The sequence below is a fragment of the Leptopilina heterotoma genome, unplaced genomic scaffold (assembly GCF_015476425.1).
Source record: "Leptopilina heterotoma isolate Lh14 unplaced genomic scaffold, ASM1547642v1 Lhet_73, whole genome shotgun sequence".
Taxonomy (NCBI): Eukaryota; Metazoa; Arthropoda; class Insecta; order Hymenoptera; family Figitidae; genus Leptopilina; species Leptopilina heterotoma.
In genome coordinates, this window is record NW_025111169.1 from 159567 (window position 1) to 179686 (window position 20120).

Here is a 20120-nt window from a genome sequence, read left to right on the forward strand (position 1 = left end):
TTTTTCAAAATATTAATTGAATTCGATTATTTTCAACAATTTTGATAAAAGTCTTTGAAGAAAATCAATTTTATTTTCTTAAATAATAAAATTTTTCGGAGTAATTCAATTATTTTTATAAATAATAAAATTCTTCAAAGGAATTCAATTATTTTAATTAAAAATAAAATTCTTCAGAAAATTAAAATTATTTTTTAAAATATTAATTAAATTCGATTATTTTCAACAATTTTGATAAAAGTCTTTGGCGAAATTTAATTATTTTCTGAAATAATAAAATTCTTTGGAGCAATTCAATTATTTTCATAAATAAAAATGTGCTTAGGCAGAATTAAATTATTTTTAAGTCAATTTTATTAAAATTTCTCTAAAGAATACAATTATTTTTAGAAAAAACATTGATTAAATTCAATTATTTTCAAAAATTGTAATAAAATTCTACGAAACAATTCAATTATTCTCATAACTTAAAATATTCTTTTGAAGAATTCAATTATTTTTAAGTCAATTTTATGAAAATTTCTCTAAAGAATACAATTATTTTTAAAAACATTGATTAAATTCAATTATTTTTAAAAATTCTAATAAAATTCTACAAAACAATTCAATTATTCTCATAACTTAAAATATTCTTTTAAAGAATTCAATTATTTTTATAAATATTAAAATTTCTCGGAGGAATTCAATTATTTTCATTATAATTTTAGTAAAATTTCTTGAAAGAATACAATTATTTTTTTAAACATTAATTAAATTCAATATTTTTCAACAATTTCGATAAAAGTCTTGAGAGAAATTAAATTATTTTCTTAAATAATAAAATTCTTTGAAATAATTCAATTCTTTTCATAAATAATAAAATTCTTCGGAAGAATTCAATTATTCTTAACAAATTTTTAAAAACATTTTTCAAAATTTAATTATTTTCAAAAATTCTGATAAAATTCTTCGAAAAAATTCAATCATTTTTATAAATAATAAAACTCTTCAAAGAAATTAAATTATTTTATAATTTAATTTTAATAAAATTTCTCGTAAGAAGACAATTATTTTTTTTAAATATTAAATAAAAGTCAATTATATTCAACAGTTTTGATAAAGTTTTTGAGAAAAATTAATTATTTTTAGACCTTTTAATAAAAGTTTTTGATTGAATCCAATTATTTTCAAAATTTGTTAATATAATTCTTTCATAAAAAAAAAAAAAAAATTGGAATAAATTTCTTCAAAACAATTCAATTATTCTCATAAATTCTAAATTCTTCAAAAGCATTAAATTATTTTTAGTATAATTTTAATAATATTCTTTGGAAGAATTGAATTCTTTTCATAAATAATAATATTCTTTTCGAAAATTAAATTATTTTCAGTACAATTTTTTGATGAAATTTCTCGAAAGAATTGAATTATTTAAAAAGATTTTGATAAAATCCTTCAAATGAATTCAATTATTTTCAAATAATTTGCAATAATTTAATTATTTTCAGTAAATTAATTGATAACATTTAAAATGAGAAATTATTTAAAATGTTTGGAAACAAAGAAGCAAACAAAAAATGGAATACAACGATTATTAATATAGATTTTCAATTGAATCGTCATCATTTTGGTCTCTTTCTTTTCTCAAAACTTCCTCCTCCGCCCTCAAAATTTTTTTACATGTCATATTATTTTTGTTCCATTTTTCTCACTGATTTTATATTTATTTTGTTCCAGAATCATTACGAATTTGGATGAATCTCTTTTGGAACTTTCTTTCGTTAATTTTCCTTTTTCTATGGAATATCAAAAAGATAATTTTCCAGGAGACTTTCAATTTCGCCAGGAGAAAAAAAGTGGAAGTTTGTTCTTTTCCGAATTGGTCTTCTTCGGTCTTCTTAGAGTTGATTTTCAAAATTTTGATGGAAAATTCTTCATTTGTAACATATTTTACTGACAGTACTTAATGAACTCTGTTTCATTGATAGTAAAAGAGGAAAAAAATTGTACTCTTAATTTAAAGGACTCTGAGGACAATTTAATGGCTTGTGAATCTTGAAAGAAATTTATACTCGGGGACAATTTAGAATGATATTGGCGCTGGGGGGGGGGGGGGAACGAATGTTTTTTTTTCTTCTTATTTTGTATTTTTTGTTTTTTGTTTTTGAGGGACATGAGGAAGAGAGGATGGGATGCAGAATGACGTGCAAAATACATGGGTTGCATGTACGTTAATATACGCATGTACCTGTTTACGTAGAAAGAAAGGAGACTCGCTTGTCGTCAAAGCGAATGGATAATAGCAGGTGCAAAGCGAAGGTGGCAGCTGCGATCAATGCTCTTCGTAGGTTTTTGGATATTGCTGCTGTGTTCTCCTTCTTTTTTTTCCTACCTTCTTTTTCACCAGAGATCCTCTTTTTCTTTTGGTGTTTTGACTCTTGACTTTTACTTTGGAAACTCTACGAATTTAATGACTTGTTGTTTTCCTGATTTCTTTTTTTGATTGTTTTCCTGTTTTCTTTTTTGATTGTTTTCCTGTTTTCTTTTTTGATTGCTTTCCTCTTTTCTTTTTTTGATTTTCCTGAATCGAAAAAAAGAAAAGGAAAAATGCCAAAAAGAGATATTTTTTTTCTTGGCGTATAAATCATCGTTTTGTGATTAATTCTTCACTCTTCACTCATCATTTTTCCCTTTTCGAAATTTTAGCTTCATTTTTAAAACGAAAAAATTGAAATTCGATTCGAATTTGAATCTGGAAAATTCCTTTCCTAGTTTCTTTATTTTGGTATAGAAAGTTTTTGAATTTCAAAAATTATTTTATCAATTTTTCTACGTTGGAACCGAATTTCGTTCTTCTCTTGTAAATATCATCCCATGGATGCAAATTTATACATTTGTTGAAAAATAATTTTCGCCGCATTATTTTTTAACAAAAGTATAAATTCTCATTCGTGGAACTAAATTCGAGTCTAAAAGTTTAAACGAATCTGATTTTGTTGAAAAATTATTATTAACTTTTTTCAAAATTGATAATAATTTTGTTTTCTTTAACGAAATTTTATTTCTTTTCGGCCGTTTCAAAAATTCGATTCGCTCCTTCGAGTCAACTATAATTCTACAAATTTTAATTAATTCAGATTATTTCATTACAAAATCATTATGATTTTTCTGTTTTGGAATCGATTTTTCGCTCTTGTTTGGTAATTTCTTATTGTTTTCTTGAAATTTCGTCAGAAAAGAAAAGAAAAGTGAAAAAAAATTTTCTTTGGAAATTGAAATAAATTTGCCTCTATTTTCTCAAAAAATTTTCCCCAAAATATTTTTGACTTATTTTACTCTTTTTCTACAATTTTTACATTATTTGCCATTAATTTTCGCTCCTGTTTTATAAATTCTCCTTTTCTTTGAAAATTTTCGTTAATATAGTTTTTAATAAAATATTTAAAATTTTCAATTTTGAATTTAATTTGAGTATATACAAAATTTCTATTCCGATCTCTGAATTGAATTTGAAATTTGAATTTACAAAATTTCAATTAATTTCGTATAAGATCGGTAGGATGTTACTGAATTTAGAGAAATTGGTTTTTCATCTTAACACTTTTCCGATTTCTTTCTTGTAAATTTTCCACTTTTTTCAAAATTCAAAATTTTCCAAATATTTTCCACGTCAGAAAATTGAAAATGAATCCGATTATTTATTTGAAAGACATCATTAAATTTTCTAAATTAAAATTTATAATATTTTTTATTTTCTCGCCATCGAAAAATTATTTTATTTGCAATAATTGATTCATCTTCTTTCGAAACTTTCGCCAAATTTTTTCTCTTTTCGCCTTTTAAATATTTAATTCGACCGTCGAATTAATTATGAATCTATAAATTGCAATTGAATCTAATTTTATAGAAAATCATTGAATTTTCATAATTCATCTGTTTTGAAATCGATTTTTTGCAAAAATCTTTTTCCAATTCAATTTTTCGCTCTTCTTTTGTAAATTTTCCTTTTTTTCTTGCAATTATTTTCTCTACGGTTTTTTTTCTCTACATTCGCCATCAAATCCACTGAAAGAAAAAAATCGGAATTTTTTTTAGTTTAGAAGATAAAAAATCTCGACTGATTAAATAAATAGCTAATTAATTTCGCATTTTGGTTCGCACGTTCGAATCTGAATTTAAATTCTCCAAAATTGCAATTAATTTCTTAAATGTCAGTAAAACGTTATTGAATTTTGGAAATTATTTTGACTTCCTTCGATTGGCTCAGATTTTCTTCTTTTATTCAAAAAGGTGTTACATTCTTTTTTCCCATCATTTTTTTTTCAATAACAAAAATAAATTTTAAATTCGATTGGAATTTGTAAAAATTCCATTGATTCTGTATTTTGGTAGAAGTAGAAAGTTATTGACTTTATTTCTAGTTTTGACTTTTACTCTGGAAACTCTAGGAAATCAGTCAATTTTTCTGATCTTTTTCCTTTTTTCTGAATTCTTACTTCTTAGTTTTTTAATTTTTGAAACTTATTCTTTTTTTATCTCTTGGCCTCATCTTTCATGAACAAGAGATATCAAGATACACAATGTGGACATTTATAAGTACATAACAGGGAGTAAGAAACTCGGAGAGACACTTGACGAATATCTCTTCAGCTGTCAGCTCACGCCGACTCCAAATACGTTTCGTGTTTTCTTTGACGTAAGTCATTAATATGCCTCGACTCTATATAGAGAAATTGAGAAATTAATTAATTTTTTTTTTACATTATTTTCACCAATTGATTTTTTATCCCTTTTCCCTTTTATTTCTTTCTGTTATCTTTTATTCCTTTTTTAATTTTTATTCCCTTCTATTCCCATATATTCCTTTTTTCTTTTTATTACCTTTTATTTCCTTTTTTCCCTTTTTATTTACTTTTTATTCCCTTTTACTTCCTTTTTATTTCCTTTTATTCTCTCTCGTATTTTTTGTTATTATTATTGTTTCTCTCTCTTGAAAGAAAAATATTTGTTTTTGTCAAAAAAATTAATTCCGACTTTTTATTTTAGGCGGCTTTTCTCGCGATTCATTGCCCCGGAGGATTGATATTGACCGAGGAGAATAATTTTGCATCGTTTTTATATTCCCTCTGCGCTTGGACGAAAAAGGGAGAGAAAAAAAGAAAGAATAGAGGATAAGAATAAAATTGACAGAGATGCTTATATTTCCACAGTGGCATCGTATTTACTGCCAGGGACACGTGCCGCTTGGTACCGTACCGTATCGTGCCAGATCGCACAAACTCTCCGACAATTCTTTCGATTCAATTCGTACCGGCTCATTTCCGAATGCAATTTTCATGACCAACGCGAAACGATGAAATCGCGGCGCGCAAGGGTCCTGTTTCAAGAAGGAGAGAGAGAGAGAGAGAGAAAGAGGGAGAAAGAGGGAGAAACTCTTTAGGAACCCTGCGGAGTTCTCTTTTGTAGATATACAAATACATGCATGTATATAGGAATCGCGAAAATGAGAGATAGAGAGGAGTCAAAGAGGATGAGGGACGAGGTTTAAAAGGAGCAGGAAAGAAAGGTTTGCCGGTGCTCTCCGCGAGATGCGGCAGGATAGGAGGACAAGACAGGACAGGACAGGATGGCAGAAATAGCCGGACAGTCAGCATTCCGCGGATCTTTGCGTTCCTTTACTCTTTGGCGAGTTTTACTTCGAAACCACAAGTGTATATATATATGTATAGAGTTTGCTAATCTCGTAGGGAGAATCTCGCCCACGCTCACCTCCCCAGGAGCAGGCTGACGCGTAGTCTTCTTCTTCTTCTTCTTCTTGGGCTCTCTGTAGTATCCTTGCCTTCAAGAAGAAGAGCTTTGCCCCGTAAGTACGTCTAGGGCAGAGGGTCATGTGCGTGCATTGAAGATGACTAGAGTTTTACTAATGCCGCACATAATGCACTTTCGGTCAAAATACATTTTATGCATTTTGTGCATTTTATGCATTTTATGCAAAATTAATGTTGCGGTGAATTCGTGCAGAGATTGCGAAGTTGTGCATTTTTTTCGAGAGACTCTTTAGTTTTTCTCTGTTTGCTGATTCTTTGGAGAGAACGGAAACTATTCTTTTTGTTGCAAATTGTCTTTCTTTTGGAATAAGGAAAACGATTAGTATTGTTGGCTTCTTTTTGAAATAATTTCTTTTCTGGCCTCAAAAAATTTTGTTGATTCTTTTTGAGGACAAAACCATTTATTTTTGTTTCAAATTGGCTTTTTTGGAATAAGGAAAACGATCATTATTATTGGCTTTTTTCTGAAACAATTTTTTTTGTTCTCAAAAATTTATTTATTCATACTTTTTGAGGACGAAAACAATTCTTTTTGTTTCAAAATGGTATTTTTTTGGAATAATAGAGTTGCCCCAGGTCAGGAAAGTCGGGTAATTCAAGGAAAAGTCAGAGATTTTTATTAAAAGTTATTGAAAATAATTTAATTTTTAGAATTCATAAGAAAAATCTGAATTTTGGTGCCATTTTGCTTTGCCTTATAAATTATGAAATTATCACGAATTCTAAAAAAAATTTTCAATTTTTTCTATTTTTGACAAAAATTTCTTTTCAAATAACTTCATTCTTAAAGATCAACTTCAAAAGGTTTTAATTTGAAATTTTAGAAAATTTCAATTCTGAATGAATTTCATTAGAAATTTTAAAGAACTTACAGATTTTTGGAAAATTAAAAAATTTTTAAATAAATTTCTTCGCATAAATTCAATTATTCCCACAAATAATGAAATTCTTCGTTAAAATTCAATTATTTTTACAAATAATGAAATTATCTTTTGAAATTCAATTATTTTCATAAATATTAATAAAATTCTTAACAAAATTTCAATTATTTTCAAAATTTTTCCTGAATTCAATGATTTTCAATAATAAAATTTTCCAAAAGAAAAAATTTTGAAGAAAAAAAATTTTAATAAAATTCAATACCTACACAAACAATTAATAATTTTTATACATAATAAACATTCCACAGGATTATTTACAAATTTCTAAAATAAATTTCTTCGCAGAAATTCAATTATTTTCACAATTAATGAAATTCTTCTTTCAAATTCAATTATTTTCAAAACGTTATCTCAATTCAATGAATTTTAATAATAAAAATTTCCAAAAGAAAGAATTTAGAAGAAAAAAATTTTTTAATAAAATTCAATACTTAAGTAATTAATTATTTTCATAAATAATAAAATTCTTGTTTGGAATTCAATTTTTTTCATAAATATCAAATCTCATCGCAGAATTTCAAATATTTTTAAAACAATCTTATTCAAATTCCTCAAAAAATGAAATTATTCTTAACAATTGTAAATAAATGGATTGTGAAATATTCTCAAAGCACTCTTTCAAAAATGATTAAAAATAATTGACTTTAAGAAGAATTTTAGTTAAAAATTCTAGAATTTGAAATTTTCGAAAAGAAAACTTTCTTCTGAAACAATTTCTTTATTTTCCTCCAAAAATTTGTTAGTTTGAAACTTTTTGAGGACAAAAACAATTCGTTTCGTTTCAAAATTGGCATTTTTTTGAAATAAGGAAAACGATCATCATTGTTGTCTTTTTTCTGAAACAATTTATTTTTTGGTTCCAATTTCTTTTCGTTGTTTCAAATTTTATTTCTGAAAAAATTTTTCTTTATTTTTAAACGATTAGTTTTCTTTTCGAACAAGTTCCTTTTTTTGTTTTCTTCAAAGTTTTCTCTTTGAAATTTAGAATCATTTATTTTTTGCAATAAGGCAAAATAATAGATTTTTCGACAAAATTTCTCTTTGCAGTTTCGGAATTTTTTCTTTTCTTTTTCCTGATTGAAATTGTATTTATTTTTGAATAAGACAAATGATTAGATTTTGTTATAAATATTTATTTTATTGTGATCTTCAAAAATTTCTTTTTATCGTCTCTTAAAATTTCTGTTTGCAATTTTTTTTTTCGTTTTTAGGCAAACAGTTTATTCGGAGGAAAAAATACTTTGTTGTTTCTAAAATTTTTTTTGTTTTTTAGTCTCATTGTCAGAAATTTATATATTTACAATTTCGAATCGCAATTTAGAGTTGAAATAAGGAAAACGATTAGTTTCTTTTGAAACAAATTTGGTTTATTCTGATCTTCATTATTCTTTCTTGTGTTGTTAAAAAAATTCTTTTTGCTTTTTCCAGTCAACGAATTTTTAAATAAGTCAAATGATCAATTTCCATGGAGAAAATTTGTTTTATTTTAAAATTTGTTTTAATTTTAAATTTTATTTTTGAGTTTGTGAAAATTCTTCTGTAGAAAAAATTAATTTTCTTCTCTTAAGACGAATTTTGTCATTACGAAGATTCTTCTTCTTCTTCTTCTTCTCGACTCGTCAATTATTTTATTATATTTCTCCACTGTATTTGAAATGTGCGGAATTATCAAGATTCTGGAAAGTTCAAATTGATTGTAAATTGGAAAAAAAAACTGAGGAATAAAATTATTTATCGGGGAATTTTATTTGCAAGCAGTAATTAAGCATTTAAATGCAAGTTTATGACTGGTATATAGGCGCTTTAGAGATCCTGGTAATAAGATACCATCTCTGACATTGTTTGCATGATTTATATTTTACATTTACCATTGCACTTGTCTAGTACTCTGATAGACATCTATACACACTTTTTTTTCTTGTATTTATTTTCTATCACGTCAAGGTTCTTATATTACATTTTGTTCACATTTTCTTCACTTATTATTAATGTGCGTAAAAATGAAAAGAAATTTCATTTTTATTTTCACTCTTTTCTGGGTTTTTTTTTGAGATAATTTTTGGACACTTTTTTGTAGTTTTCGTTTTTAGTTATTGGTTTCTTCAGTTTCTTTCTAAAAAAGCTAATACTTTTTTAGTTGTTATTAGGTTTCTTAGTTGTTAGTTTTTTAGTTATTAATTTTTTGAGTAGTTATCGTTTTTAGTTATTTGTTTTTTTAGTTGTTAATTTTTTTTAGTTGTTTCCGTTTTTAGTTTTTGTTTTTTTAGTTGTTATTAGGTTTCTTAGTTGTTAGTTTTTTTAGTTATTAATTTTTCTTAGTAATTTCCGTTTTTAGTTATTTCTTCTTAGTTGTTATTAGTTCCTTCAGTTGTTATCAGCTTTTTTGGGTTGTAATTAGGTTTCTTAGTTATTAGTTTTTTAGAATTATTAATTTTTGTTAGTGATTAATTTTTTTAGTAGTTTTCGTTTTTAGTTATTAGCATTTTTGTTTATTAGGTTTTTCAGTGATTACTTTTTTAGTTATTGAAATTAGTGAATTCGAACATATTGGCGATAATTTTGGGCTCAAGTTCGAAAATTTGGAGAGAGGAAAAAAGGCAGATTTTCCAGCAATAAATTATTTTTGAAGTGAAATAATTCAGTGAACTAACTGAAGTAAAAGATCATTAATGAAGATAAAAGTTGAACATTATAAAATAAATGCTAGAATGGATTCGAGATGTTTGCCACTTAAATTGGAATTTTGGCATCGAGGCTGTAAATCGTATAAAGAATGTTTCGAGTCTCGATTTAAGGCGATCTTCTCTTTTCAGTGTGTGTTTCAATTGATTTACAGTAGAGGGGAAATCTTTTAATCGTGTCGAGGCCAGTAGTTCGCAGGGGTACGAAATCGGATGGTCATCTTGGAGAGGAAATAAGTCGACGTTGAGAGAGAGAGAGAGAGAGAAAGAGAGGGCCCTTTTGGAATCCTTGGTTGGAAGTTTACCATCGCCGGCATCTGTCCGATCGCAGGCCAGGCAGACAGACAGACAGAAAGACAGACAGACAAGGGCAAGGAAGGAATTTAATCGGGCGCAAAAGAGGAGAACGAAGAAGATCGGAAGGGAGTTTGAGTGACAGGGTCGGAGGTCAAGGGCCACACGCGGATGCTTCAGTGTCCCTTTCAATATTACTCATATTTTTATTCGATTTTCTCATCTGAAATCACTCGAATTTTCTTCTTTTTGCATCGTTTTCTTGTTTCTTCCCTTTGGTGCTTTTTTTTGCTCCTCTTTTTGGAACTTTTCCACTTTTTTCATTTTTTTTCTCTTGCTTCTCTTGTTTCGGAAATATTTCCCTTTTCGAATTTTTTTCGAAAAAAAATCCTCTTGTACGTTTTTCTTACTGAATTTCTATTTCGAAACAAAAAATTCGCAAACATTTTCATATTTTTATTCGATCTCGTGAAATTACTTGAATCTTCTTCTCCCCTTTCTCGAATTTTTCCACCTTTTTTTGGATTTGGATTTCTTCAAGAATTAAATTATTTTCACAAATAATGAAATTTTTGGTTGAAATTAAATTATTTTCAATATTTACAATTTTATATAAAATTTCACAATAGAATTCAATTATTTAGAAAAAAATTGTGCTAACATTTTTTTTGCAAAACTTCAATTATTTTCATAACTAAAAAAATTTTTCTTAGGATTTAAATTATTTAAAATACTATTTTCTTAAAATTTTAAAAGAAAGAAATCAATTATTTTTTAAACAATTTTAATTAAATTCGATGAAAGAATTCAATTATTTACAAAATTAGTCATAAAAAATTCTTTGCAGGAATTCAATTATTTTCATAAATAATAAAGTTCTTTACAAGATTTAAATTATTTTAATCCAACTTTAATTAAATTCCTCCAAAGAATTCAATTGTATTCAAAATTTTTAAAAAGTGTTTCAAAAAAATTCAATTTTTCAAAATTTTAATTAAATTCATTGCTGAAATTCAATTATTTTTATTAATAATAAAATATCAGTTTACATTTTAGATAATTTAATATTAAAAGCGTTTTAGTTAATATTTTTATAAATAATTGAATTTCAAAAATGATTTCAATGGAAATTTTACAAAATTTTTTTAAAAAATTACTAATTTATTATTTGTCTAAAAAATTATTAAAGTTTTGAATAATTTTATTTAAAGTATAAAAAAAAATTTAATTATTCTTAATTCACAGTAAAAATTTAAATGTATTTAAATTTTGAATTCCTGTGGGAAAATAAATAACAATAAGTGTTAATAAATATTTATTTATCAAAATTTTTCAATTTTCGTCTAATTTAGAAATTATGAAAAAATTAATTTTTCGAAAAATTGTAATTAAAATTTTTTTACGAAAAATGTATAGTTAAATTGTAAATAATTTTAGAAATTAAATTAAATTAAATTAAATCTTCAATTAGTTGGAAATTTTGTCAAATTTAATTGAAAGTGATTTTTTATTTTAAAGGATTTTATTGTTTTTACTTTGAACGAAAAGAAACTCTTTTAAATGTTAATTTTAAACATAATTTCTCTTAAAGAATTATTCTAAGTAAAAAATTTGAAAAAATAATTGAATTTTATAAAAATTAGTATTAACAAAGAACAAAAAAAGTGGAAATTTTTTATGGGAATCATGGAAATACAGAATCGGATTTTTGGTGAATTTTGTGATTCGACTAAAACGAGTTTTGGTAGTTCGTCAAATTTAATTTTCCAATAGCCACTTTTTGGACTAATTCTTCTCAGTCTTAAAAGGTACTTTTTTTTGCCAGTTTCTAAAATTAATTATATCGAGTGCGAAGTCTGTCATCTTGAATAGTGAATTCCGAATTCTCACTTCTCAACAAAAATCTTTGCCAGAATATTAATAGAATTTTCAACTTTTTTTTTTTATTCGAAATTCATATAATGTTTATAGAAATTTATATATACATATTTTTTTTATCTTGAGATATTTGGCTTAATTTAGCCACTGAAGCATGTTCGCGCAGGAAACATGTCAGACTGAGTCGTGATATAAAAAGAGATTTAGTCTATCTCGAGAAAGAATCTCTCTCAATGTGTACGATATATTTTTTTTCTTTCTTTCTTTCTTTTTTTTGCAAAACCACAACGTAATACGTATACGGAATGTTTATTTAATCTAATGAACAAATTATCCTGAATGAGGGAGATAAATTGATTCGTATACGAGTTGGTTTCTTTTCTTTTTCATTTGGCCCCACCGGTAAAATGTTTGAATGAATATTATCGTCGTCATAAGTTGGCAAAATAAATGTAGGTGGGTAAATAAATTCTTTTTCAAATTCTCTCTTCTTCGTGGGGCTTAATCAGTGAAGTCATTACCGAAATTTAATTAGACGCCGCTGTGTGTTGTTTTTTGTCGAAAAGAGAAGTGGAACCATATACGATGGTAAAATTAAACTCTCGATACTGAAGTTGAAAGCAGTTAAGGCAGTCGTCGCCTTGTTGGAGTCATATCTGCGATCTCTTCGGACTCGCAGGGAGGATTTTGCGAGGAGCGGGCGTCCTTCGAGCGAAGATCCTCCTCCTCCTCCTTCTTCTCTTGAGTCTTCTCTTTTCTGCTGCTGCTGCTGTTACTGCTGCTGCTGCTTCTGCCGAAACTCTTTCGGCTCTTTACATTCCAATGAGTCTTACAAATCTCTGCTTTGTAATTAATCTATGCTTTCAAAGTAGCGAGGGAGAAAGAGAATTTTTTTTCTGATTTCGTTTAAAACGTCGCTAAATACTTTTCGAAACGTTTTTCGAATTATTTTCCCAAATATTTGGATAAATATTTTTTTTCACATTTTTGGAACAGGGTTGCCACAGGTCAGGGAAATCAGGGAAAAGTTAGGGATTTTTATTAAAAGTATACTGGAAAAAATTTAATTTTTAGAATTCATTGTAAGAAAATTCAGAATTTTTGGTGTCTTTTTTGTTTGCCTCACAAACTATAAAATTACCACTAATTCTAATACAAAACCTTCAACAATATTTTTTATTTCTGACAAAAATGAATTTTTTTATTATTATTTAATTTTTACAAAAGTTTGAACGCAATTATTTTGATAAATAACAAAATTCGTCACAGAAATTCAATAATTTTTAGGAATTTTAATAAAATTCTTTACAAAATTCAATTATATTCATAAATACCAATATTCATCCCAAGAATTAAATTATTTTCAAAAGTAATAAAATTCTTCGCAGAAATTCAATTATTTTTAAAAAATCGAAAAAAAATTATCAACATTTCAATTATTTTTATAAATGAAGAGCAAAATTCTTCGACAAAATTAAATTACTTTCAAGAATTATAATAGAATACATTGCAAAATTCAATTATTTTCATAAATAGAAAAAAAATATCAACATTCAATTATTTTCAAAAGTAATAAAATTCTTTGACAAAATTAATTTATTTTCAAAAAATCGAAAAAAAATTGTCGCCAACATTTCAATTATTTTTTATAAATAAAGAGCAAAATTCTTCGACAATATTCATCCCAAGAATTCAATTATTTTCAAAAGTAATAAAATTCTTCGCAGAAATTCAATTATTTTCAAAAAATCGAAAAAAAGTTGTCGCTAACATTTCAATTATTTTTATAAATGAAGAGCAAAATTCTTCGACAAAATTCAATTATTTTCATAAATAGAAATAAAAATTATCAACATTTCAATTATTTTTATAAATGAAGAGCAAAATTCTTCGACAAAATTAAATTATTTTCATAAATAACAATATTCATCACAAGAATTCAATTATTTTTGAAAATTAATAAAATTATTCGCAAAAATTCAATTATTCTCAAAAATTCAATTATTTTCATGAGTAACAAATTTTTTCACATGATTTCATTAATTTTCATAAATAATAAAATTCTTATTAAAAATTCAATTATTTATTTAAAATTGTATTAAAAATAATTGAAATCTTGTGAACAATTTTATTATTTATGAAAACAGTTGTATTTTTGCATCAAATTTTATTTCATTTTTTAAAAATAATTTTTGAAAATAATTTAATTATTACGTAAAATTTTAATAAAATTTTTTAATTACATTTTTCGAGCAATTTATTGAAAATTGTATTTTAAAAATAATTGAAATTCTATACAGAATTTTATTATTTATGAAAATAATTTAATTCTTGCAATGAATTTTACCTATTACATTTTTTTTTAAATAATTCAATTGTTTTGAGAAAGTTTGTTAAAATAGTAAATTCTGAAAATATTTCAATTTTAGCGAAAACTTTGATTATTTGTGAAACATGATTGAATTCTTGCAACAAATTTTATTATATTTTTTTTTAATTGATAAATTTGATTAAAATCGTATTCAAATTATTTAAAAAAATTATGAATATGAATTCTTCACAAGAAATTAATTATTTTCATAAATAATAATAATTTCCTCCGGAATTCAATTATTTTCACAAATAAAATTATTCACAGGAATTTAATTCTTTAAAAATTTTTTTTATAAAATTCGTTGCAAGAATTCAATTATTTTCATAAATAATAAAACTTATCGGAGAATTTAAATTATTTTTTGTACAATTTTACATGAAATTATAGAAAATTGCATTTATTCTTAAATTTTTTTTTAAATTCGCCGAATGAATTCAATTATTTAAAAAAATTTTTTGATAAAATTCTTCATAAAAATTCAATTTTAAGAAATATTCAATTATTTATTTTTGTATTTAAATAATTGAATTCTCGAATAATTTACTAATAAAAATTTGATTTGAAATTAATTTTTTGTTAAGATTTTAGATAATAATTGATTATTAAAAGCATTATAGTGTGAATTTTTAGAAATAATTGAATTTTGAAAAGGTTTCAAATTAAAATCTTGGAAAATTTGAATTTATCGTTACAATATTCTGATGATATAAAATAATGATTTTATCCCTCTGTCATATTCAAATTCATAAGTTATTGAATTTTAGATTTGAATTTGAAAATCTTAATTTCTATAGAGAAATAATAGATAATGATTAAACATTTATTTAAAAAAGAAATTATTCATGTTTCAACCCTGTGGAAATATTTTTACAAACATTTTCCGAAGTTTATTCAGATATTATTTTGTTTGGATTTTCGGAAAAACAATTATTTTGTAGATATTTTTCGAAATATTTTGAATATTTTCGATAATATTTTGAATATTTTGGAGAGACATTTTTTCTTCTTATCAGAAAATTAATCTTTTTTTTTCGATTTTCAGGTGCGGGGAGAAATTCCGGACAAGCGGAAAGTGAAATGGGTCAGAGTGCAGCAGTTGGTACGTTGGGAGGATTGAGCTCATCGTTGGGACCAATGCCACCGGGGCGAACTGGAGGTACAATTAGACGTGGACCGGGTCGACCGCGTTTACGACCAAATGGACCTGGACATCAAGGACATCGTGGTCCGAGTCATTCGCATACGAAAAAAATTCAAAAACCACTACCGGTTCCAATAAGATCTCATCATCTCGCGAGTATTCAACCGAAACCGTCCATTTCATCGTCACTGCCATCGCCAGTCGCATCATCCTCATCATCGACGTCGTCGTCAATTTCTTCTTCGCAAAATGCCGAATCTCGTCCCTTTGGATTCTACACACAACAAACACCACCCAGAGGATCGTAGAATTTATTCTAAATAATTTTCCCCACTCCGAAAAATTTTTCAAGGAAAAAATACAAAAAAAAAAAAAAAATGGGGTTTTTTTAATCAATTTTACAGAAATTGATGATCGAATGACATGCAAATATTTTGCTGCTGGAAAATGATCAAAAGAGATCGGATGTAAAATATTATGTACTATAGTAACTTCAAATGTAATTTGATCTGTTAGGAAATTTACTTTTTTTTTTCATCTCTTCGCCGTGCGACCGACAAAATGCTCCGTTTGTGATTTTTCCTGAATGAGATAATCGATTATACGAATGGAGCGAGTTGAACTGGTTCACATAACGAGAAATTGTAGACGTTGAGAAATATTATTTTCCCTCGTCTCTCGAATATTCTTTCGATCAATGTAAAGTAAAAAAAAAATAGATAGAAAGAAGGAAAGAATTTTTTTTTTTTCGAAAACTATATATGCACGTTGTAAATGATTGCGCTAAATTAATTCCAATATTAACAAGAGAGGATATTTATTGGCGACAAAACCATTATTATCTAGACCTCGCACTTTTTCGGGTTTTATTTACAATTAGTATAATTGAAATTAATCTCCTATTCAAATTGTTCTCGAAATAGTAATACATAATTATAATAATCATAATTAAGTGTCCGATTTGTATAGGAAAAAATGAAATTTTATTTAAGATTCATACTTCTCCGCTGAAGCTTTATTTAAACTACAAAGAAAAAAAAAGAGTTTCAAAATAATTGTATAATTTATTTCTATATATTTTCTGTAAATAAATCGTTGTGAAGTCAACTCTTGACGTTTTTTTTCTCAAATTGAAGAATATCAATTTTTTGTGAAATGAAAACATGGGTTTGAAATTTGCTGGAAATTTCGTGAGGGTAGCGAAAAAAAGAATAAGAAATTGTGATATAATGGCGTTAGGGATTTGATTTGGCAAATAGGTGGGATTTTGTTGAGTGTAGTTTTTAGAATACCTTCTGTGTTATCTTTTTCTGTTTTTTTTTTTGGGTTTCTTTTTTTTTGTTGGGAATCTCGCATCAACCCTCGTACCATTCCTATTTTTTCCCCCTTGGGTGAATCGAATGGCACTCGACGAAAAGACTAAAAGAGAGCGAGATGACCCGACGTGCCGCGGCATACTAAAGACTAAACGACTCTGAGAAGATACTTTCGAATGAAAAAAAGGATATACACATTCGCACATCGTCCGCGTTCCACTGCGACGCCTTGTTTTATAGAATCCTTGATCCCGCGCTTACATTAACGCTTAAAAGGTTGCTTTTATAGAAATTGTGCTTACCTTGGTACCCCATAAAAATGGCTTTCTTTTATTATTATATTATACACACGAAGATAATTTTTCATTTTTTTTTTCTTTTGAAAATTTAGTGGGGAAAATTTTTTTGCATCAAGAAAATGTCTCTAAATTGCAATTTCTTTTTATTTTTTTTTGGAAAAATAATTTTTTTCTTTTCAGGACAATTAATTCATAATTAATTCCTTAATTACTTAATTTGTACTTAATGAATTAATTACTTAAAATAATTAGAAACAATTTCCAGTAATTTCTATTTCACTTATTCAAATAAATTATTCCATGTTCATAATTTTTAATTTTGGACTAAAATTAAATAATTATTTAAATTTTGATTTCAATTTATTATTTTTTTATTAATATTCTTTAATTGGTATAATTTATTGGAATTCAAAAATTTTAATTAAATTCAAAAAACTATTTTTCTTGAATTTAATTAATATTCTTTAATTGATTTAATTTATTGGAATTCAAAAATTTTAATTAAATTCAAAAAACTATTTTTCTTGAGTGGTAAATTATTTTCTGAAAAATAATTTACCACTCAAGAATAATAGTTTTTTTTGAATTTAATTAATATTCTTTAATTGATATAATTTATTGGAATTCAAAAATTTTAATTAAATGCAAAAAATTATTTTTCTTGAGTAGTAAATTATTTTTCAGAAAATAATTATTACCTAATAAATAAATAATTTGTAATTAAACAAATTAGAATTACTCATTAGTAGCAAATACTGCTTAAAATAGTAGAAAAATAATTTATTAAATAAATATTTTTTTAAAAATCATTCTTAATCAATAAATTATTTATTAATAATGCAGTAATAAATTATTTATTGATTATTTATTAATTTTCTATTAATTATTTTTTACAATTAATGACTTCATTAGTTAATTGCTAATTACTTAATTAATTAATTATTATTTATTTTAATAAAAAAATAAAAGATAGATATACTTTTTATTGAATGAGTAATCATTCAAAAAAATTATTTACTAAGTAATAATATAATAATTATTAATTAATTATTACTAAATTTCTTACTTGATTGCATAATTATTAATAATTATGTTAATTAATTAATAATTATTTATTTTTAATAATTATATTAATTAATTAATAATTATTTATTTTTAATAATTAATAGCTATTTTCTTAATTAGTCAATTGCTAGTTAATAAATTATTAATTAGTTAATTAATTAATTAAATTTATTATTATTATTATTTAATTTATTAAATAAATATAATCTTTTTATTGAAGAAATAAATTGTTTAAAAAAAATAAGTAGTAATAAATAATTTGTTAATAAACAAATAATTGTAGATAAATTATTTATTTATTAAATTAATAATAATTTATTAAAATAGTAATTTTTTATTGAAGAATTAAGTTATTTTTTAAAAAATAATTTGCAATTATTACATTATTTGTTAAATAATAAAAATTGTAAATAATTTATTAAGAAATAAAACCCAGAAGATAAATTATGTATTAAATAAATATTTGTTTTTTATTTAGTAAATAATTTTTTTCTAGTAAATAATAAATACATTTATTAATTAATTGTTAATAAGTAAGTAATGGATTAATTATTTAATTTATTATTTAATAATAAATAAATTACTTGTTTTGATAATTTACTACTTTTCATTATTTAAATGCTTAATTATTAAATAATGTTAATAAGTAATGTAAAATATAAATAATAATAGAAAAAAATTGATATACTTGACGTTTAATTAATAAATATTAATAACAAAAATAATTAACTTAGAAATAATAAAAAATTTTACTCATTCATATTCAAATTTAAACTAAATTCCCGCCGCTCTAAGAGTGGTAAAACTCCGAACCAATCAGAAAGCTTCTCTTGGGGATGGTGAAATGTGCGCGCGCGCGCACGGCAGAAGCACTTTTGTGCTTAGTGACGAACGAGGAACCTGCTAATTTTTCCCTAATTGACTATAAATTACAAGGTAATTAACCATTATTCACTCATATTCTAATACAGAAAGTGTCAATTTACGCAAATTCAATAAAAATTATGTAAATTTTGCTTTTTTTCAGACATGGGACGAACAAGAAAAGGACTCTGACCGTCCGGCAGAATTGAGGTTAGGTTTGCTCAAGATTCTACGAGTTTGGGGAGTTTGGTAAGAAATTTTTGATAATTTTACTCGATTTTCATCATTGTCCTTGATTATTGGACGAGTTGGTCGATTATTATAGGAATTTAGTGTAATTAATTGATTAGTTATAGCGAAATATTGATTTGTTGGAAAATGTAAGTCAAGGTCATTGCTGATGGAGGGGGTAAGGAGGAGATTCCAAGAAATCAACGAACATTTCTGAACTTGTTTTTGGGGTTTTAGGTAATGTTTTTTGATAAATTTATTAATTATTAATTAGTTTAACATTGATTCATCGTTAATTTTGTATATTTCGTGTTTTTTCCGGTTAGTAATGCTTTGTTCAGGGTAATTTGTCTAAAGTACATAATATCCGTTAACGGTCATTTGCACTTTTCCTAGAAATGAAATTTTCTAAAATAGTGACCAATCAGGAAAGAGATAGTTGCGAAATAATAAAATTTGACAACTTTTGCGCGCTATTTACCCGTGTTTTGTTATGAAACAAAAGACTAGATCGTTTTTGACAATTTTTTCGATTTTTTTTTACTTTTTTCGTTTCAGTTAAAACTTGTCGCTTGTGACTTTTCTCGATAACTTTCGATTGTTAAAAATTAGTTTTCTTTATTATATATTTTCGGAAATAAAGTGAAAATATATTCTTCATCAAAGATGCGCATAAATATAATTAATTCGTTAATTAATTAGAGTTTAAAGGTGTTATGTGAACTATAAAAATTTATTTTAATGATATTGCGCATAAATAGAACGTGCTATGCAATAATTTGCAGTACATTTAACGTTTATTGCAGCAGAGAAAGTTGGAGGTTAGGATATTCGGAAAATTTTTATCTTCATTCCAAATGTGTTTCGTACGTTTCGTATATTATACCCTCCAGGTAAAGTACAATATATTAACCTCCTTTTCTCTATAGAATTTTTTTCCAATTAAAATCGAGATAAAGATTGAAAAAGTGTCGTTGAATTTTCTTCTAAAATGATTTTATTCATTTCATACATTTCAGAATGCCATTTAATATTTTTAACATAACCTGTTATTTTTCCGTATATATTTATCATATTTATATAAAGAGGGAGAGAATATTTCTATTTTGTTTACATTTTTTTTGTTCGAACATTTTTATTTGTGTAGAGAAACAACTTTTTTTTCAATGTGAATAAAAAGAAATTACCGTTTGAGAAATAGATAAAAATAATACAAATGCATGAAGGTT

At 25.1% G+C, this 20120-nt stretch overlaps 2 protein-coding genes across 7 annotated transcripts in view; both read left to right on the plus strand.

The window, feature by feature from the left end:
* LOC122510663 (chromatin-remodeling ATPase INO80) overlaps positions 1 to 16223 on the plus strand; it is a 40430-nt gene extending 24207 nt beyond the window's left edge. Inside the window, exon 27 of the mRNA XM_043625461.1 lies at positions 15018 to 16223. Coding sequence (XP_043481396.1) covers positions 15018 to 15424 — 407 coding nt within the window. The 3' untranslated portion in view covers positions 15425 to 16223. The remainder of the gene's footprint in view (positions 1 to 15017) is intronic.
* A 2435-nt stretch (positions 16224 to 18658) lies between these two features.
* The window catches only part of LOC122510670 (neurogenic locus protein delta), a 233644-nt gene continuing 232182 nt past the window's right edge, over positions 18659 to 20120 (plus strand). For 2 of the 6 annotated variants that reach the window (XM_043625477.1, XM_043625476.1), the window contains exons 1-2: positions 18659 to 18732; positions 18824 to 18909. The gene's annotated coding sequence lies outside the window, so the exon portion shown is untranslated. Of the gene's footprint in view, positions 18733 to 18823; positions 18910 to 19010; positions 19129 to 19697; positions 19785 to 20120 lie in introns of all 6 variants that reach the window. The other 4 variants (XM_043625479.1, XM_043625483.1, XM_043625478.1 and 1 more) reach the window with 4 other exon arrangements.